Source organism: Callospermophilus lateralis, chromosome 13, assembly GCF_048772815.1.
Source record: "Callospermophilus lateralis isolate mCalLat2 chromosome 13, mCalLat2.hap1, whole genome shotgun sequence".
NCBI classification, from domain to species: domain Eukaryota; kingdom Metazoa; phylum Chordata; class Mammalia; order Rodentia; family Sciuridae; genus Callospermophilus; species Callospermophilus lateralis.
The window spans coordinates 95,413,212-95,429,899 of NC_135317.1; the positions used below are offsets into that span (position 1 = coordinate 95,413,212).

The 16,688-nt window shown below is 45.5% G+C and overlaps 2 protein-coding genes across 2 annotated transcripts in view; one reads left to right on the forward strand and one right to left on the reverse strand.

Annotated features, from left to right (window-relative positions):
• The window catches only part of Nmnat2 (nicotinamide nucleotide adenylyltransferase 2), a 139,205-nt gene extending 137,534 nt beyond the window's left edge, over positions 1–1,671 (forward strand). The window contains exons 9-11 of the mRNA XM_076831706.2: positions 2–103; positions 205–272; positions 1,349–1,671. Of these exons, the coding sequence (XP_076687821.1) occupies positions 2–103; positions 205–272; positions 1,349–1,451 (273 nt within the window). The 3' untranslated portion in view covers positions 1,452–1,671. The remainder of the gene's footprint in view (position 1; positions 104–204; positions 273–1,348) is intronic.
• Positions 1,672–8,204: 6,533 nt separating this feature from the next.
• The window catches only part of Lamc2 (laminin subunit gamma 2), a 59,569-nt gene continuing 51,085 nt past the window's right edge, over positions 8,205–16,688 (reverse strand). The window contains exons 18-23 of the mRNA XM_076831342.2: positions 16,097–16,246; positions 15,504–15,618; positions 14,414–14,613; positions 12,436–12,594; positions 12,244–12,343; positions 8,205–9,897 (exon numbers count right to left, since the gene is read on the reverse strand). Coding sequence (XP_076687457.2) covers positions 9,644–9,897; positions 12,244–12,343; positions 12,436–12,594; positions 14,414–14,613; positions 15,504–15,618; positions 16,097–16,246 — 978 coding nt within the window. The 3' untranslated portion in view covers positions 8,205–9,643. The remainder of the gene's footprint in view (positions 9,898–12,243; positions 12,344–12,435; positions 12,595–14,413; positions 14,614–15,503; positions 15,619–16,096; positions 16,247–16,688) is intronic.

Genomic DNA, 16,688 nt, shown 5'->3' on the forward strand with positions numbered 1-16,688 from the left:
GATGGAGGTCATAGTTGGGGACTTTGGGATTGTGGTGGTGCCTCGGGATGCAGCTGACACAGATCGAATCATGAATCACTCCTCAATACTCCGCAAATATAAAGTGAGTCCTCTCCCTCCCTGCTGGTACATCTCTGTGATGTGGCCCTTCCCCAGGGAGGAATGGAGGGGGCTGGCAACCTGCTCTTTCTGCTCTATCCCCAGAACAACATCATGGTGGTGAAGGATGACATCAACCATCCCATGTCTGTTGTCAGTTCAACCAAGAGCAGGTACGTGTGACCCGTGGTCAGACAGACTTTGGTCAAATTGGCTTCCAAGTGTCCATACAACTTTCCTCAGTCAAATGAAACCCTTCAATTCATGTGGACACTTGCTGCCTCAGCATTCAGCCCTCTTCTGGATCTTATCTGCCCCCAGCCATTTACTTTTATAAGAGGGCATAGTACATTAGGTAGTCTTAGCTAGTTTGAGAGGAGAGGAGGATTCTTGGTTTGAGGTGCCCAAGAAACTAGATATTAATAAGGATATAGATGAAGCTGCCATAAAACCAATATTCAGAGTTCTAAATAAGGTAGATGTTTAGTTCCCTCTTCCGGAAATCCAAAGGGATTGGGTCTCTGATCTCTTCACATGGAGCTTCCAAGTCTGGTCCGCAGCTGCCATGATGACTTTTCTCAGCCACTGGGCAAGAGCAAGGTGAGGCCCAAGGCAAGAAGTTGACTCAGAGCAGCACACACAACTGCCTTTGCATCCCACAGGCTCAGAGATGGAGGGAGGCTGGGAAACAGCCTTATCCCTTGGCAGCCAAATGTCTAGATGCAATTCAGGGGCCTCTATTGACAACAAAGAAGGAAATAATAATAGGGGCCAGTTAACAGTGTCTGCCATGAACCCTAAGTAGAAACATCCAGTGAGAGGGCAAGACGTAGCCTAGAGAGGTCTGGAAATGTCAATTGAGCATATGTGTGTTCATTGAAATTCTGGGTATAGATGAGCTCACAGAGAGGGTCAAGAAGAGAAGGAGCTGGGTACACTGGCGCCTGCCTGTAACCCCAGCTACTTGGGAGATTGAGGCAGGAGGATCACAGGACCCTGTCTCAAAATATTAAAATGGCTGGAGTCATAGCTCAGTGGTAGAGCACCAGGCCCTGGGTATCACAAGAAGATGTCATCACAGTGGGGGAGGATTTGCAAAGACAAGAGGGCTCTTCCCAATGTGGACCCAAGGGAAGCCTGGGGATGTGGTTTTGGACTATCAACCTTTTTCCTGAGAGACAGGCCAGGCCGGTGTTCCCGACGTAATCCAGGTGTGAATGTCATCTGATTGCTGTCTCTTCTCATGCAGGCTGGCCCTGCAGCATGGGGACGGCCATGTTGTGGATTACCTGTCCCAGCCAGTCATCGACTACATTCTCAAGAGCCAGCTGTACATCAACGCCTCTGGCTAGCAGCCGCACAGCTCTCTGCTCCACCCTCCCCTCGTCCTCTACGACACACTGGCCCCGCCAGTCTCTGTCAGTCCCCTGGTTTCTCTCCTGCCTCTCTGTTTCTCTGCATTTTCATTTTGACTGTTCTCCGCACTCGCTGACTTAACCCCCACAGTATGGGGGACCTGCAAAGAACCATGGCATTTCCAAGTCCACCATCTTTGGACTAACTTTCCTCTAGTCTCTGGGTTGGGGGTGGGTGAGGGGAAAGGGTGGGAGTTGGGGGAAGTGCAGTCCTTGGAGATGTACTGGCGTCTGTCTCCCAGCATGCTCTAGAGAGGCGGCTGTGGTGCCCATCCTCCCAGCATGCTCTGGGGAGGCGGCTCTGGCTCTCTCCTTCCCAGCATGCCCTTTACCACAAAGGGCTCATTTTCTTTCTTTTTATTGATTTATTTTTCTTCGTTGACTTCTTGTAGAACTTGGATGAAATCAGTGTCTATGGTTCTTTATGTTTGTAGTCTTGATACAATCCCGTGGCATTACTTCCCTTTTGATAGGACACTATAGCCAGCCTCAGCACTCAGTGAGTGCACGGAGGGCCACATCCAGTAGAGAAGACTGAGCCACCTCCGCTTCTCCAAAACACACACACACACACACACACACACACACACACACACACACACTAGCAGCAGCAGCAGCAGCCTTTGGTCTAGAGTGAGACTTTCAGGTTCTAAAGCCTGGGAGCCAAGGCTGGGAATAGTGGGGATTTTCAGAACTTAAGTCTATTCCTTAGTTTCAGACCATTTTCCTGATGGTCTTCTCACTTCCCAATGGCATCTGTACATTGACTTATGTGAGCTGTGGCCGATGGCACTATGTGGGTTCTCTGCCAGCCCAGGCATTTCCAAAGAACCTTCAGAACCACTTAAGCCCTCGGAGACCATGCTTAGACATGTTCCTGCATCTGAGAAGAATCACACAGGCAAGGCCAAATCCTGATAATCCAGTCATTTCTTTAAAAAAAAAAAAAAAGAATGCTAGGAATTCCTTCAACTGTAGAGATCTTTGCTAATTGGAATTATTTATCACCCGTTTGGCTGGGAACTCTTTCGTAATATAAGTCCAGGATGACCTAGGGGAAAGCAATCTGTTACCCTGAGGGGAATTCAGTGATTTTCACCTACTTCAGCTAAGGCCACCAGACCTGAGGCCCATTCCTTCCTGAGAAGCAGTACCTTGGCTTGGTGTCTGGGCCTGGTCCTCTCTCCTGCAGAGCCCCACAGCTGCAGGTGCCACCTAAGGAAATCTGCCTGACACAGGAACAGATTCTCAGAAGAGAGATCATGGAGTGACCAGGAGCCACTAAGCTGTTTCCCCCTTTTCTCCCTAATTTCCCGCCTTCCTCTCTGCCCCTGGAGACAATTTGACAGACTCTGTCCAACCCCTCACTCATGCCTGCTTGAAGAACTCCAAGGAAATCACGCTCAGGCTTTGTGTCTCTCATCCAGTCTCTAGCTCTGGGTTTCTCGTTGTCTTTGAGGAAGGGTCCCCAAGTCTTGTATACTTTGATCCAAATCTATTGTGAGTTACGCCCCAGGTGGGACCTGAGTCTAGGGGTTTCATGTCTACAGTACCCTTCAGTTGCCTCCAAGAAAAGGAAATGGATTCAACGGAGGAATGTGACAGAGTGGCACCCAGAGGAGGTGTATGGCTCTTGAATTATGGAAATAACCTTCAAAGGAAGAAAGGGAAATATTGTTCATGTCTCTTGGGTTAGGAACCATGGAATGAGAAACTGAAAAAACATCAGAACTCATGTGCTCCAACACTTTCTTCTATAAGATGAGGAAGCAGAGATCCATGGGATTAGTGCCTGGTCCAAGGTCACACGGCAAGTGCAGAGCCTGATGAGAGGACGTTGACTCCCCGACACAGACGAAAACATGGAGCTGAGTGTCCTGGGGTAGCATGGCGTTTTCAAGGACCTGAAGTTTATGGACAGAGTTTATGAGGATGCACACGAGCAGACCTGAGAAAGACTAGATTCCTTTTGTTCCTTTGGTCCACTCTGTTATTCTGCTGGACTCTGGTCAAACGCCATCAGGTTGACTACTCAAAAGAAGGAACCAGGCTGACTCTGTACCCTCCGTGTGGGGGCAGGAGGACATGTGGGAGTGGGAGGGAGAGTGAGATGCACCAAGGAAAAGAACAGGTACAGGAGAAGTAGATTTCTAGGCAGCAGATGGAGCAGGTTACTTCTTGGTATGGCACAGGGGTTGTGTTAAAAATCGCTTTCCTTTAATGAAAGCAAAGTGAATCCCCTTTCAGGTAGAATTGTCCATTTCCCACTCTGTTCTTCCTTTGCTGCGGGGAGATCAGAGAACTTTCTGAGGCCAGGACAGGACACTGTGACTGCAACCCAGTCAGAGCCACCACCAGAAAGATGGAGTTTCAAGTGACACCCCAGGCATCAACAGGATAACTGCTAAGCCCCGACTTTCCTTCTAGGAGTGGTCCTTCCTATAAAGACCAACCCAAGGTACTATGGCATGGCTCAGAGATAGTGAGAAAGTCAGAGGCTGGATTAATCATGTTGAGAGGGATCTGGAGCCTCATTTCCTGCTATCCATAATCTGCGTCACTCCCATGTTTCTGAAAGTGGCTGATGTCAGAACAGGCAGGAGGGAGACCATTTGTTTCAATGACTCTCTCCCGAAGGAATGACCCCCTGGGGGCTCTGTGCTGCTAGCAGTCTCCTTAGTCTCACACTCCCCAGCTCCAGGCAGCCTCTGGGCTACTGGCTTTGGTTTTCCTTGAATGTACATCAGACCAGGAGGAAAGTCTCTTACTGAAGTGCCTGAAACCAGAGATGGAGCTTCTAGAGACACTGATCTTCCTGTCTCAGATTGGCCCGCTTCCCCAGTGTGCTCTAAAAGCTCCAGCTTCTCAGACAGAATCAAAGAACTTGCCGGTGGAACCGAGAAGAAAGTAAGACTCAATAATCAAATGACAGCAAAAGGCAGAGAATGACAGGGAGAAATTTGTACTACAACCCAAATCTTCTCTTCCCCAGACGGATACACAGACGCATTTTTAGGGGACTAAGAGAGAAAAGCATGTTATCGTGTATGTTTTATTTATCAAAAGAGTAATGCAGAAACACAACCGTCAAGTATGAAAAGCTCAGGATCTCTCCCAAGGTTATGGCAGGAGAAGATGGGAACAAGGTGAGATGGGAAGGATGGAAACAGGGACTGATTTTGTAGCTCATAAAATTAGAACACCTTAGAAATAGCATCGTGGTGGTGATGATGCATCTGCCAAATTCACCCAGTCTGCACTTTCCCGTAGCTGCCCTGTAAACTAACTCTTCCTGTGGTTTCTTTGTCGCGTGAGTTTGGAGTGTCCGTTTCGTCTGCTCCACTGATAAGGAGTGAGGTACAGCTCTTTCCCACCACTTTCGGTCTAGTCGCAAGCCCAGAGCTCAGCACGATCCTCGTGGTCTTGAGGGTTGGTATGGGGAGGAGGCAGCTTTCTATTTTTTTTTTTTTAATCACTTTTTGGTCATCTATCTGCCATTTTAAGAGTAAATTTTGCTTTATGGAAATCAAATCATCAATAAAAATTACATTCAAGTTGCAATACCATTTCCACAGTGAAATATTTTGAGTAAAATTTTGTTGCTAGAATAGTCATGGACAAGAGTTTTATCAGCAAAATGTTTCAATTATGTTAATAAATAAGACAATGCTACTGCTAGAGTCTTGTGTCTTGGTCTAGAACCTTCCCCTGTGTGTTGCTCTGAGAAGTAATCACTTTTTCTTTATAATCTTATTTGATGGGAGACAATAATTATAATAAGATATTTCCTGCCTGGTTCAGTTGATATTACACATGGCACACATGCCTATAATCCCCATGACTCAGGAGTCTGGGACAGGAGGATTGCAAGTTTGAGGCCATCCTCACAAACTTAGTGAAACTCTGTTTCAAAATAAAAAGGACTGGGGGGCTGGGGTTATGGCTCAGTGGTAGAGTGCTTGCCTAGCACAAGTGAAGCCCTGGGTTAGGTCCTCAACAGCACATAAAAAGATCAATAAATTAAATAAAGGCAGTGTGTCCATCTACAACTTAAAAAGAAGGAGGAGGAAGAGGAGGAGGTTCTGATGCTTTAAAAATAAAAAGGGCTGGGGATGGAGCTCAGTGATAGAGCACCCTTGAGTCATCTCTAATACCAAAAAAAGATAAAAGAAAAAGGAGGAGGAGGAGGAGAAGTAGTATATAAAACCACACCCAAGGATAATAACAGGAAGAATAATTAGCAGACTTGTAAATCATGCCCAAGTTTTCTCGGTTTAAAAAAATAAAATGAAATCTTAGATCCTGATTAGCCCACATGGTCTAGGATTGTTTAAATTTGGTTCTTAAATGAAATTAGTACTTTATGAATTAAAAACATGTTATGAAAATTTAAAATGAATTTGGCCTGAAAGATCTTAACTAAGACAGAAATTATTATAATTTGGCAATGTAAGCAAATAAAAGTGAATAATTTGTTCATTGCTCAACCCTGTTGAAATTATTCATTCTTATTTCATCTTTAATTTTACATCCTGTATTGGTTTTGGTCTAAATGGTGATCGGCACTGGCTAATCATCAGAGGTGATTTAAAGGGGAAATGGCAGTCCCCTCTTAGGCCAGCTCACTTCAGAGTCAGGAACTTGTTTGTCAAAAAATTTTTTTTAATCACTTTGGTTCTTAGGGTTCCTTTTTCCCCTCTTAAATTGGGATTATCTGGCTTTGTGTGGATCCATGTGGGTTTTGTGGCACATCTTAGTGATACTTGATATGCTTGTAAATTGATTACTTGAGTTTATATTTGCTACTTTGTACACAAACCTAAACACTGCTTTTTTTCCCTGTCCTAAGAATGCGTAATGATGACAGCATGTTTAAAATTGAGTATAAATATTGGTTTAATTTGCTAACTTATACTAACTTTAAAATGTTTACACTAAGTATGAATTAACACACATATACATATGTATTTCTTTCCTTACGGTCCATAAGTATGCTTCAGATCTTTGGATCTCCTAAGAAGTTCTGTGTGGCCAACGCTACAAAGAAGGCAGAGGAAAAGTCTATTCGTTGTTTTCTATGTGCGGCAAGAACCCATTACATTCCTATGACCATGCAAAACACTAGGATATGATAAACATGTTCCTGGCCCTTGAGATTTGTTCCAAACACTGGACTGAGCTACGCATCTTCTTACCATTTTGTCTAGCCTCCCCACAAGTGCTGGAAAGAAACCACTTCCTGGGATAAGATCAGAAACACATACACTAACAAGTTGTAATCTATGGGCGGTTTCATTTCTAACCCCCTCTCCTCTACTTTGAGTCATGGCTACTAATAGCACAATCAATCAGAAAGCTGTCTGAGGAGAAATATGAGAAATGTTTCACTACAGGTTAGATACTGATAAGAAATCCCTTAACTTGGCAGGGTCAGGCCAAGACTGGCAACCAGTGGCCAGGTCCTGGATAAGCTGCCTGTAAGCTACATCCTCTTCTTCTCAGGGTCTATTTGTCAGGTACTCAGAGATGAGGGAGTCCCAAGAGTCACTTGTCCATTTCCCAGTCTCTCCTGGGGGATCATGTCCCATTTGTCAGGAAAGACCTTCTTTTGACTTCCTGAACAATTCACTGCATCCAGGAATCTTCTCTTGAATGCCTGCAGCCTGGCTATTAACTAACGGGATTCTTCACCAGGATCCCTAGAATGTGGAGTCTAACTTGCACTTGGCAGAGACAGATAGTCCATCAATAATGAACTCTCATGAAGAATTATCCCTGAGAAATGGCTTTCCATCAAGAGATTGCATCTTCCAGACCCCTGGCAAATGAGATGAGGTCATAACAGTGTGTTTCAGACAACAGTGGGTTTTAGTGGGAACGTGAAGGCCTGGCCCACAGAGACCTCCCACATGCCCCTTCCCTCCGGGTTCTCTCTCTTCTGCCCAGCTGGAATGGTGACAACTCTGCCCCTCCCCAATGCAAAGGCAACCTCAGAAGTCACGTGGTAGAAGAAGCAAAGCCTCTGAAATGACCATATGGAGTCCCACTCTGCCAGCCTGCTCCCTACCTGGTCTATTACGGGACAAAGAAAAAAATATCGTATTCTGTTTAAGCTATTGTATTTCTTTAGCTCTTTGTGGCAAAGCAGTTAATCTACCCTAATTAATATAGACACATTTTCTGGGATTTAGTTAATTACAAGAAATTTGTAGGATGTATGATTGAGCAGGCCACGTCAGGATTATAAAGTCAGAGCAAAGTGATCAGATTCATCAGAATTTGGGGGTCAATGTGAACAGAAGCAGAATCCTTCCCTCACTCACGTGGGTAGATAGCCAAATCAACATCTTAATTTGTTGGATTTTAATTCGTTAAGAACATGAGCTATGTACCACTAACTCCAATGTTCCTTTCATTTTAGAGTGGATGAAAGATGGCAAGAACATCAACGACACCCTCAACCCAGACTGCATTGTTCTAGAAATAAACCTCCATGCTTAGGATAGAGCATCCACTAAGCTTCATCATGCTATTGTGCTTGCAAAGGGCCAAATAAGATACTTGGAAATAGGACTTAAAGATGGTAACTCTAGGACCCAGAGACATGTCGGTGGTATTTTCATTCCCATTGTTTTGGTTCTTTCAATCTCAGGCTTAGAGTTTAATAAAATTAGAAACTGAACTCAAGCATCTAATGATAATTCTTTATTTTAAAACAGTCCACAAACAGCCAAGGAAATATGGAAGCGAGGCAGCTTGAAGGTCTCCTGGGTTGGGGTGGAAGCTTCTGGATCCTTGGGCAGTTCCCACCGGTGTTATGACTCAACAGTCCACTTCCATCAGCTGTGGAAAGGGGTGGAGGGACGGCTGGAATGTGCGGCAGTGTGGATAACCCAGAGCCATTCCAGTTTCGCTCAAACTCAAGTGGCCCCGTGGGAATGTCTTGCAACACATGTTCTGTTGAGTAGGAGGTTGCAAAACAAAGGGGGTGACGGCAATAAATACCACTTGTGATGAGCAAGGTTCGTAAGTTTAAACTTAAAAAAGTTAAGACATTTGTCTTCCTCACTAGACGCTCAGCTCTGTGGGGCAGAGGCTATGTCAGAACTGAATCACCCACACTTGCACACAGTAGGGACTCAATAAATATACGTTGGAAGGATGAATGGAAGGATGGATTCTACCCAGCTCAAGAATAAGTAGGGATGTTCTCTGCTAGAGGGAAAGTAAATAAAACACATAGAGACATATAATTTCTAGTGTTTAAAAAGTAGGATTGAACTAGGACTAATAAAACTTCGAGATAATTTCACCTCTTTCAATGCCCAAATGACATTTTTCTCTCACTTTGAGATCCAAAAGTAAATACCTTCCCAATGTTTGCTTTGCTGGTAGGAGATGCTTTAATAAAAACATAGTCTCTAAGATGCCATGGCATCATTAAGAGAAAGGGTATCATTCCCAGGCCCAGGGTACGAGGGTGGCAGGTCACCAGCAGGCACCATTGCTCCAAACAGGCCAACCTTGCAGGTCCTCAATCCATCACTGCTCACTTCTTCCAGCCTGAAAGTCGAGTCCTGCTCAGGTGCTGGGCGGCAAGTGGGAAGAACTCTGGTCAACAAGAAGCTTACGGCGGACAGCACAAAGCACCAGTACTTCCCTGGTCACAGTGTGATAGGATCTCACTCTCTGCTCTCACATTAGGAAGGATTTGATGCGTGGGCCAAGTCAAAAATTTTTCCTTTAGTTGCATTACTTGCAGGACAAGATAACTATAATCCAGTGGCACTTGTCTGGATTCCAGGACTCAGTTTATGACTCTTCTGAGGCAAACATCTGCCCGTGCAGTTTTTCCTTCCAACCAGTCTACTCTTGGGTGCTGAGAGCCTTGATCAGTCAGTCTCAAACCCAGCGCTATTTGCCTCATTACACAGGAAGCAAATAGTACATCCTGGTGCCACAAAACGTCTGCTTGGCCACAGTCTCAGGGATGGGGTCCGATTTAATTGACCTGTGCACACCCATTAAACATGTTCCAATATCCCCATCCCACCCCACCCACACGAGGAAGCTCCTGAGCCCTCAGATCTGTATCCCAGGAATCCCAGTTGAGAAGTCTCGGAGGTGTCTCACTGTTGCTCAAGAGCCTGAGTATTGTAGCAGCCCGGGGGCAGGTTGTCCCTAATGTTTTCCAGGTTCTTCACGTCAGCCAGAATTCCATCTATGCTTGTCTCCAGCAAATGGAGGTGGCCCTTCTGTCGACGTGCCCTCTCCTCCAGCTCTGCCATCAAGGGCCTCAGCTGGCTGTTGATCCGGGTCTTGGCACGGAAAAGCTCCTCCTCCAATAAGATGAGTCGCTCTTCATCCACAGCATTAGGCTGGTCTGTTTGAGGGAAGGAGAAAAGCTGCAGTGAGATCCCCTGGCGTGGGATCCCTTGGCACTGGCATGAGAGCCGTTCTGCACTCTTAACAGATGCCTGTTTCCACCTGCCCAGAGCAAATAGTCTGCTATGCATTTAAAAGGCTTATTTTTATTAGAAATGATCTAGAAAAAGATTGAGTATAGTTATTTGTTAGGTAGAACGCAACAACGCAGTTCAATACTCTGGAACTGTAGCTCTGCAAAACGAAGTTTGGAGCTTTCCTTTCACATTAGGCTCGAAAGATCGTGCCCTCAAAGAGGAAGGCTGAAGGTCACAGGGGTCTAAACATGATCCACGCTGTCTGCCTGCCACAGCTCACCCCTGGGATTAGAATCAACCCCAAATTCTGCTTTCGGAGTCACCCTTGGGAAACGTCTCCCTGCTTTCTATTGGAAGATCTTTAGAAACTGGCTGAGCTTCAGGGTTTCTAGAGGCCAAGGTATGCTCTGCTATTAGGAGGACGGATTCCAGCTGTTAGAAAACGATGTAAGACTTTCTTCTGGCCTGAAACAGTGGGAATCTGGCTAGGTATCCATTTATTCCCAATGTGAAATGTAATCACATTTGTCCAGGTATGTTTTACCCATAAATTAAATAAAAGCTAATGTCAGCATGAAGGGAACCCGGCCAGTCCTGCTTAGTTCAATTAGGTTGAGTGGCCCTTAGTCAACTTAAACTCAGGGTCAGGTTGCCTCCCACGTCTGGGCTGAAGTGGTAGTATTTCAGTGCCTGAGTATATTATACACAGAGCAATTAATCAGTTATTGCTCCAGAACTCAGGAGGACACAGGGGGTAGAAGCAACAACATAACAAAAATATTGATCCAGTGAATCTATCCTTCATGGGGCAGGGGAGATTTTAAGAATTTAGGGTTCTCTGACATGCAGAGAAAGCTAAGCAAGCTTGGGAAGAAACAAAAGATTTATGGGATAGTACCGTGAGCTACTAGAAAAGAAGAGGAACTTTCGAGGCAAAGAAATCTCAGTGTGAATCCTGCCTACACAATTTACCATGGGATCTGCAGCCTCAGTTGATTTCTCTGTGAAACAGAATCACAGCAGTGGATATAAATAAATGAATAAAATAAAGGTCAAAAAAAAAAAAAAGAAACAGAATCACAAAAATAATCAGATCCACCTCTTAGGACTCTTATGAGACTTCAATGGTCTTACACCATGAAAAAACACCAGGGTAGCACCTGGCACATAGCAAGTGCCTCATGATCCCCACTACCCGTCCCTCCCCGCTCTCTCATTTTCTCTTTAAAGGCTCCATTAGTTTCATTACCCTTTTTAGGAGACTAACAACGCTGCTAAAACGGGGAGTGTTTGATCCACGCAGGGTATTTCACTCCTTGGGGCTTCACTGGGTGGCAAAGCAGACCCATTAGTAGAACAACATTGACTACATTGGTCTCTCAGGGTGATGATGATCCTCCACAGAAAAACCGGGCTTTAAAGTTGTTCTACTGAACTGGAAAAGTAGAGTTAAGCCTTTTTCTGAGTGTCACTAGAATCTGTGGCCAAATCCCTACTTTCTTAAGCCACTGCAATCCACGCTTGATTAAATAGGCCAAATGAGGATTTGATATCCGCTCTACCTAAATCCAGAATTTTAATTAAAATTGGTTTTTCTGTTTTTTTTGTTTTTTTTCTGGGAGTGATTCTCTCGGGAAACCTGATTCTCTACCACACTGCACCGTTGGATCTATTTTATCCTAAAATGTTGCAGTACCTTGTGGATCTACTGTCTGCATTTCTTCTCGTCATCTACCCAGACAGCTCAGGTTTCCCTAGCCGGTTTCACTACAGTTTCCCTTGGGTTTGGGGGTGGTGAACAGCAGAATCAGCACGTGGTCCTTCACTTCACAGACCGGGAGTGTCCACCTCTACATCTTCCCCTCACCACTCCTGCTGCCTCAGACTGGAAGAATCCTAAGTGGCCTCCTGTCCAACCCCCCTTTATGCTCCCCTGCATCAGCTACCCAACAACAATGTTATTCTTTTGCTTAAAACTGTCCACTGGCTTCTCAGGATGAAGGTCAGCCTCCACAGTAGGACTCTCAAACTGTCCAATTTTCCTATAAAGTTTCCAGAATACATTCAACCACTTCTTCAATCTACAGACCTCCACCTCTAAGTGCAATAGGTACTCAGTGACCCATTTTAGAGACAGTAAAACAAGAGTCCAGAAATACAAAGCAGACTGCTTAAAGTATCTGGACCTGAAAATAAAGCAAATTTCCAGACACCCTTAAGGAAAGTGGCGATTCCCATTCCCAGGGGGCTGTGGAGACTCCACAGACCTATCAGGTGTAGGATGCCGTCCAGCATGCTGAGCGTGTCTTGGATTGTAACGCCTGCATTCCTGGCTCTGGTATCAACTCTCTGGGCTTCTGTCATCACCTGAGGAGAAAGAGGAACAGACTTGTCTGGGATGGGCATGTTCCATATTGGTGACTTTAAAGGGATCCCCGGGGGAAGAAGCCATGGCTCACCATTTGCACCGCATCCCTGTCCGTGTCAAACTCCAGCTGCCTCCTGGCCAGTTCTGCTTCCACCTCCCTCATCTCGCTCTTTAGAGTGGCCAGTCCCTTTTCCATGGCCAAAGCCCCATCTGCAGTCACGTTGGCTTCCAAGTTCAAACTCCCTATCTCCTGGGAGAAGAAAAGGAGCCAGGGACGGAAGGAGAGAGGGGAGTGAGGTTCAAAAACATCCCAAGGACAATTGTAGAAAAAATACAGCTGCAGCCAGGGTCTGATGGGTCAGCTGGATGAACAATGAGAGAGTCAAACTGGGGATACACCCTTCCCTAAGCTCTGCCCCAAACAACAGAATCTGGGGTATGTCTCTAGGGGCTGGGAGGGTCAGCACCGAGATACCGCTTCCCTCTCAGTGTGATGGTCACCAAACGCTGAGCACAATTAGGAACGATTTGAGAAAGTCCAAGGACAGGGAACTCACGTGGCTCTCTGTCATGTTCCTGTGCTGCTGTGGTCTCCTGAATGATTTTACTAGGACCCCCAAGGCAGCTGAGGTTGCAGTGGGGAGAAGGAATAGGGTACCCGTGTGGAGTTTTCGTTTTTAAAAGGACAAAGCGTATCAATAACTTCCTCAATAAAGTATTAGTAAGCTTCAAATTGCTGGTGTCCCTGTGCTCTAAGCTGTATGAAGAGAGGTACATGAAGTTGGTCATACACTCAAGGGGCTTAACATTAGAAATTGTTTTTGCAGGATACTGAGTGATCTCAAAGTGAGGTCAGATAGCCCAGATACTTCTAGAGATCCCTCTGGGCTTTCTAGAAGCATAAAATTTCTAGCAGTCATGCTTGCTTAAGAGCTAAGAGGCCCTCTTCCAGCTGAGCATCTCTGCTATTGTGGCACTTAACACGTGGGTTGCTGGTGTAGCTTGTTCATATGCCCCATTACACTGAGCGCTCCTTGAAGAGGCGCACTGGGTCTTCTCCCCAGCACCAGGCCAAGTGAGGCCAGAGAAAAATGAGTGAGTAGACCTCAGACACAGGATATGGACTGGCATAAAAGCTCTAGAGCTCCTGAATCTCATCATCTGGTATCAAAACATGGATGATAGGTGTTACAGGTTGAGCAGTTAACTTCCTAACAGGTATGTTGAAGGCCTAAATCTCAGCACCTCAGAATGTGGCCTTCCTGGGACCCTGGATAGCTACAGATGTAATTAACTACAATGAGTCATTCTGGAGCATGGTGGGTCCTTATTCCCATGTGACAGATGTCCTTATAACAAGAGGCAGAGACCCAGAGGTGGGAATCACCATGTGATGGCACACACAGAGATTCGAGGGACAGAGATGCGAACCAAGGGACATCAAGGACTGATGGGTACCACAAGAGGCTAGGGAGAGGCAAGGAAAGATTCTCCCTGAAAGCCTGCAAAGGGGGCAAGGCTGGCACATTGACTTTGGATTTCTAGCTTCTAGAACTGAGAGAAAATAATATCTGTTGTTTTAAGCCAAAAAAGTTTGTGCTCTGGAAAATCAATACAACAGTCTACATAAAAACAATCTTGAGCCAGGCACGGTGCCTGCAATCCTATCTGCTCAGGAGGGCTGAGGCAGGAGGATCGCAAGTTGGAAGCCAGCCTGGGCAATTTAGGGAGATCCTGTCTCAAAATAAATAAAAAGGGCTGAGGATGAAGCTCAGTGGTAGAGCAGCTCTGGGTTCAGTCCTACAAACCAACAACAACCCAATCTTGAGTAGTTCTTCTCAAAACTGTCCCAAAGGGAGCTGAAAATGGGATCTCTAACACTTGGTTGATTACAGTCCCACAAATCAATTTGACAGTAGGGATGGCCATGTGGATCTGGGGCTCCAATGATGGACCACCACAGGCTCGGAGCCATCAGGGTCAAAATGAGCCCAGTGCTCTCTCCCCTTCCACACACAATATCGTGTTTGGGGCTGCCTGGGCCAGCCTGCACCTCAACTTCTCTTTACCTGTTCTATCGCGCTGGAGATCTCCAGGGCCTCCCTGGCCGTCTTCTCTGCACTCCGGGCGTCCGCTGAGGCGCTGCCCAGGGCTGCTTCGGCCTGCTGGGTCTTGTCACTGGCATCTGCAACTCTCTGGCTGATGTAGGAGAGTCTCCTCAGTGCCTCTTCAGCTTCTGCTTTCCTGTCTTCAACCTGCAGGTCAAACTCTGAAATAAAGAAGGAAATTGCCCTGCAGATGAAAACAACCTGGGAATGAGCGAGAGGGGCTGCTGGTTTAGCGAGAAATGCCTGAAAGAGTGTCAGTACAGACTGGGGTGGGGGAGTGAGGCAAGGATTACTCTTTCTTTTCCCAGAGGCCAGAGTTAGTCACGAGTCCCCACCATGCAAGAGAATCAAGACCCCAGTAAATAAGCAGGCAGAATCACTGAGGCCCAAAGCTTCCATCCAGAGCCTTAAGTCCTAAGCTGTCAATGACAAGAATCAGGAGCTAGGTAGAATGGGCATAGAGGGACTTTCAATGAAGGAAACTGGAAAAATTTAGGAATGCCCATCTTTTATTTGTTACGGAAGATCCTAAAATTTTAACCAAATTGTCAAGGCATCACCCAAACCTCCTGAGGTCTCGATTTCATGGCAAAGGGGGCTCTGTCTTCTCCACAGAGCAACCACAGGGGTTCCATATTGGAACCAATCAAGCTACAGAAAAAAAAGAAAGAAAGAAAAGAAAAAGAAAGAAAGAAAAGAAAAAGGAAAATATCTGTAGAGCAATGAGATGTTGGATCTGTGAGGAATCATATCAATCATTTATGTTCGGGTGTAGAAAGGGTATGTGAGCTGTCTATGGTCACACAATGAGCTGACCCAGGTCACCAGACCCAGCAAAGAGGGGATCTCAAGCCTTCTGAGTTTTAGGTCAATTCTTTCCACTACTTACATTGAATATTAGTGAGTTTTTTCTTTAGAAAGATATTTATTAAGCATCTATTAAAAATATACCAATCTGCCCACCATTAAAGAGATACATGAAGACTCAAAACCCATCAGCCATGACACTACCTTTAAAATACTCAGGTGACCTGGACCATGAAGCACTAACCTCTGAGGTTCTTTAGGATGTTCTCAACTTCATAAAAAGTGGCATTGCCCATACTTAGTGCTTCTTGGGCTCTGCTTTTAGCAAGGTTGGCACGGGAAAGCAGCTGATCCGATTTCTGTAAATAGACAGAACAAGATTAGAGAAAGTACATTCCTTCTGGCAAAGTCACCCTGACACATTTCTCTTCATGACAACAGAGTGCTGTGATTCATCGCACAGTCTAGGGGTACTGGAGCAACCTCTCTACAATCTGGGATGGAGCAAACTTTATAAGCCAACCACATGTGCCACCTAAGGAGACTTCTAGTCCACCCACAGGGACAGGAATAGTCTTGCAAATCATTTTAAACTCTAGGTGCTTCCTGAAGTCAAGCTAATAGACAGACCAAAATTAGACCCAGGAGGCTTGGGTCCTATTCCAAGGGTTGAGTGCTGACTCAGTGGGTGGAGTTAATTACATCAAGGTCTGTCTCACTTCCTCCCTCTGTGAGCCCATTAGAAACTAGAGTTTCTAATAGGTCTTCTTGCCATATTCTTCCCATGGTAGGCATTTGATACGTGTTTATTGAACGGTCGAATTAACAGAAGGATACCTGTCTCTCATTTTTTCCATTCTGTAAGAGCTGCTGGGTTTCTTTTTCCCAGTTTTCCAGATTGCTCTGCACACGCTTGAACTCATCCATATGCCTGGTCACCAGGCTAGAGAGAGAATCGGCTTTTTGTCTGATTCTCCTCGCTTCCACCTGTGGGCCCAAAGAAGTGAATGAATCTTGCCCATTACCACACCAGCCTTGTTAGGACCTGGCACCAGTATTTGAAAATAACAACAGGTTTCAGAAGTCAAGAAAACCATCCCTAACCATCCAGGCTCAAAGCTTAATAGAAATGAGACCCTGTGCCCAAGGGAAATCAGGCGGCAGCAGGGCTCTCAAGCATCAAACAGGTTTTGCGTGTGTGTTCCTTTCTATTTATTCAATTTTATCATTTTAGTTTATATATTCATGGGAACGTGTGTCCATGGAAATCACTGGGAGTGCTTTTTGCTGCAAGTAGAAAGTGGATTCTTCTTCACTGAATAAATTGGGAACAGTGAAGAGGATTAATAGCAGAAATGATGCAAAAACTTTTGCTAACAAAAGTCCTCTGTACAGAGAGATGCACCAAACTTTACAGTACTTCCCCACA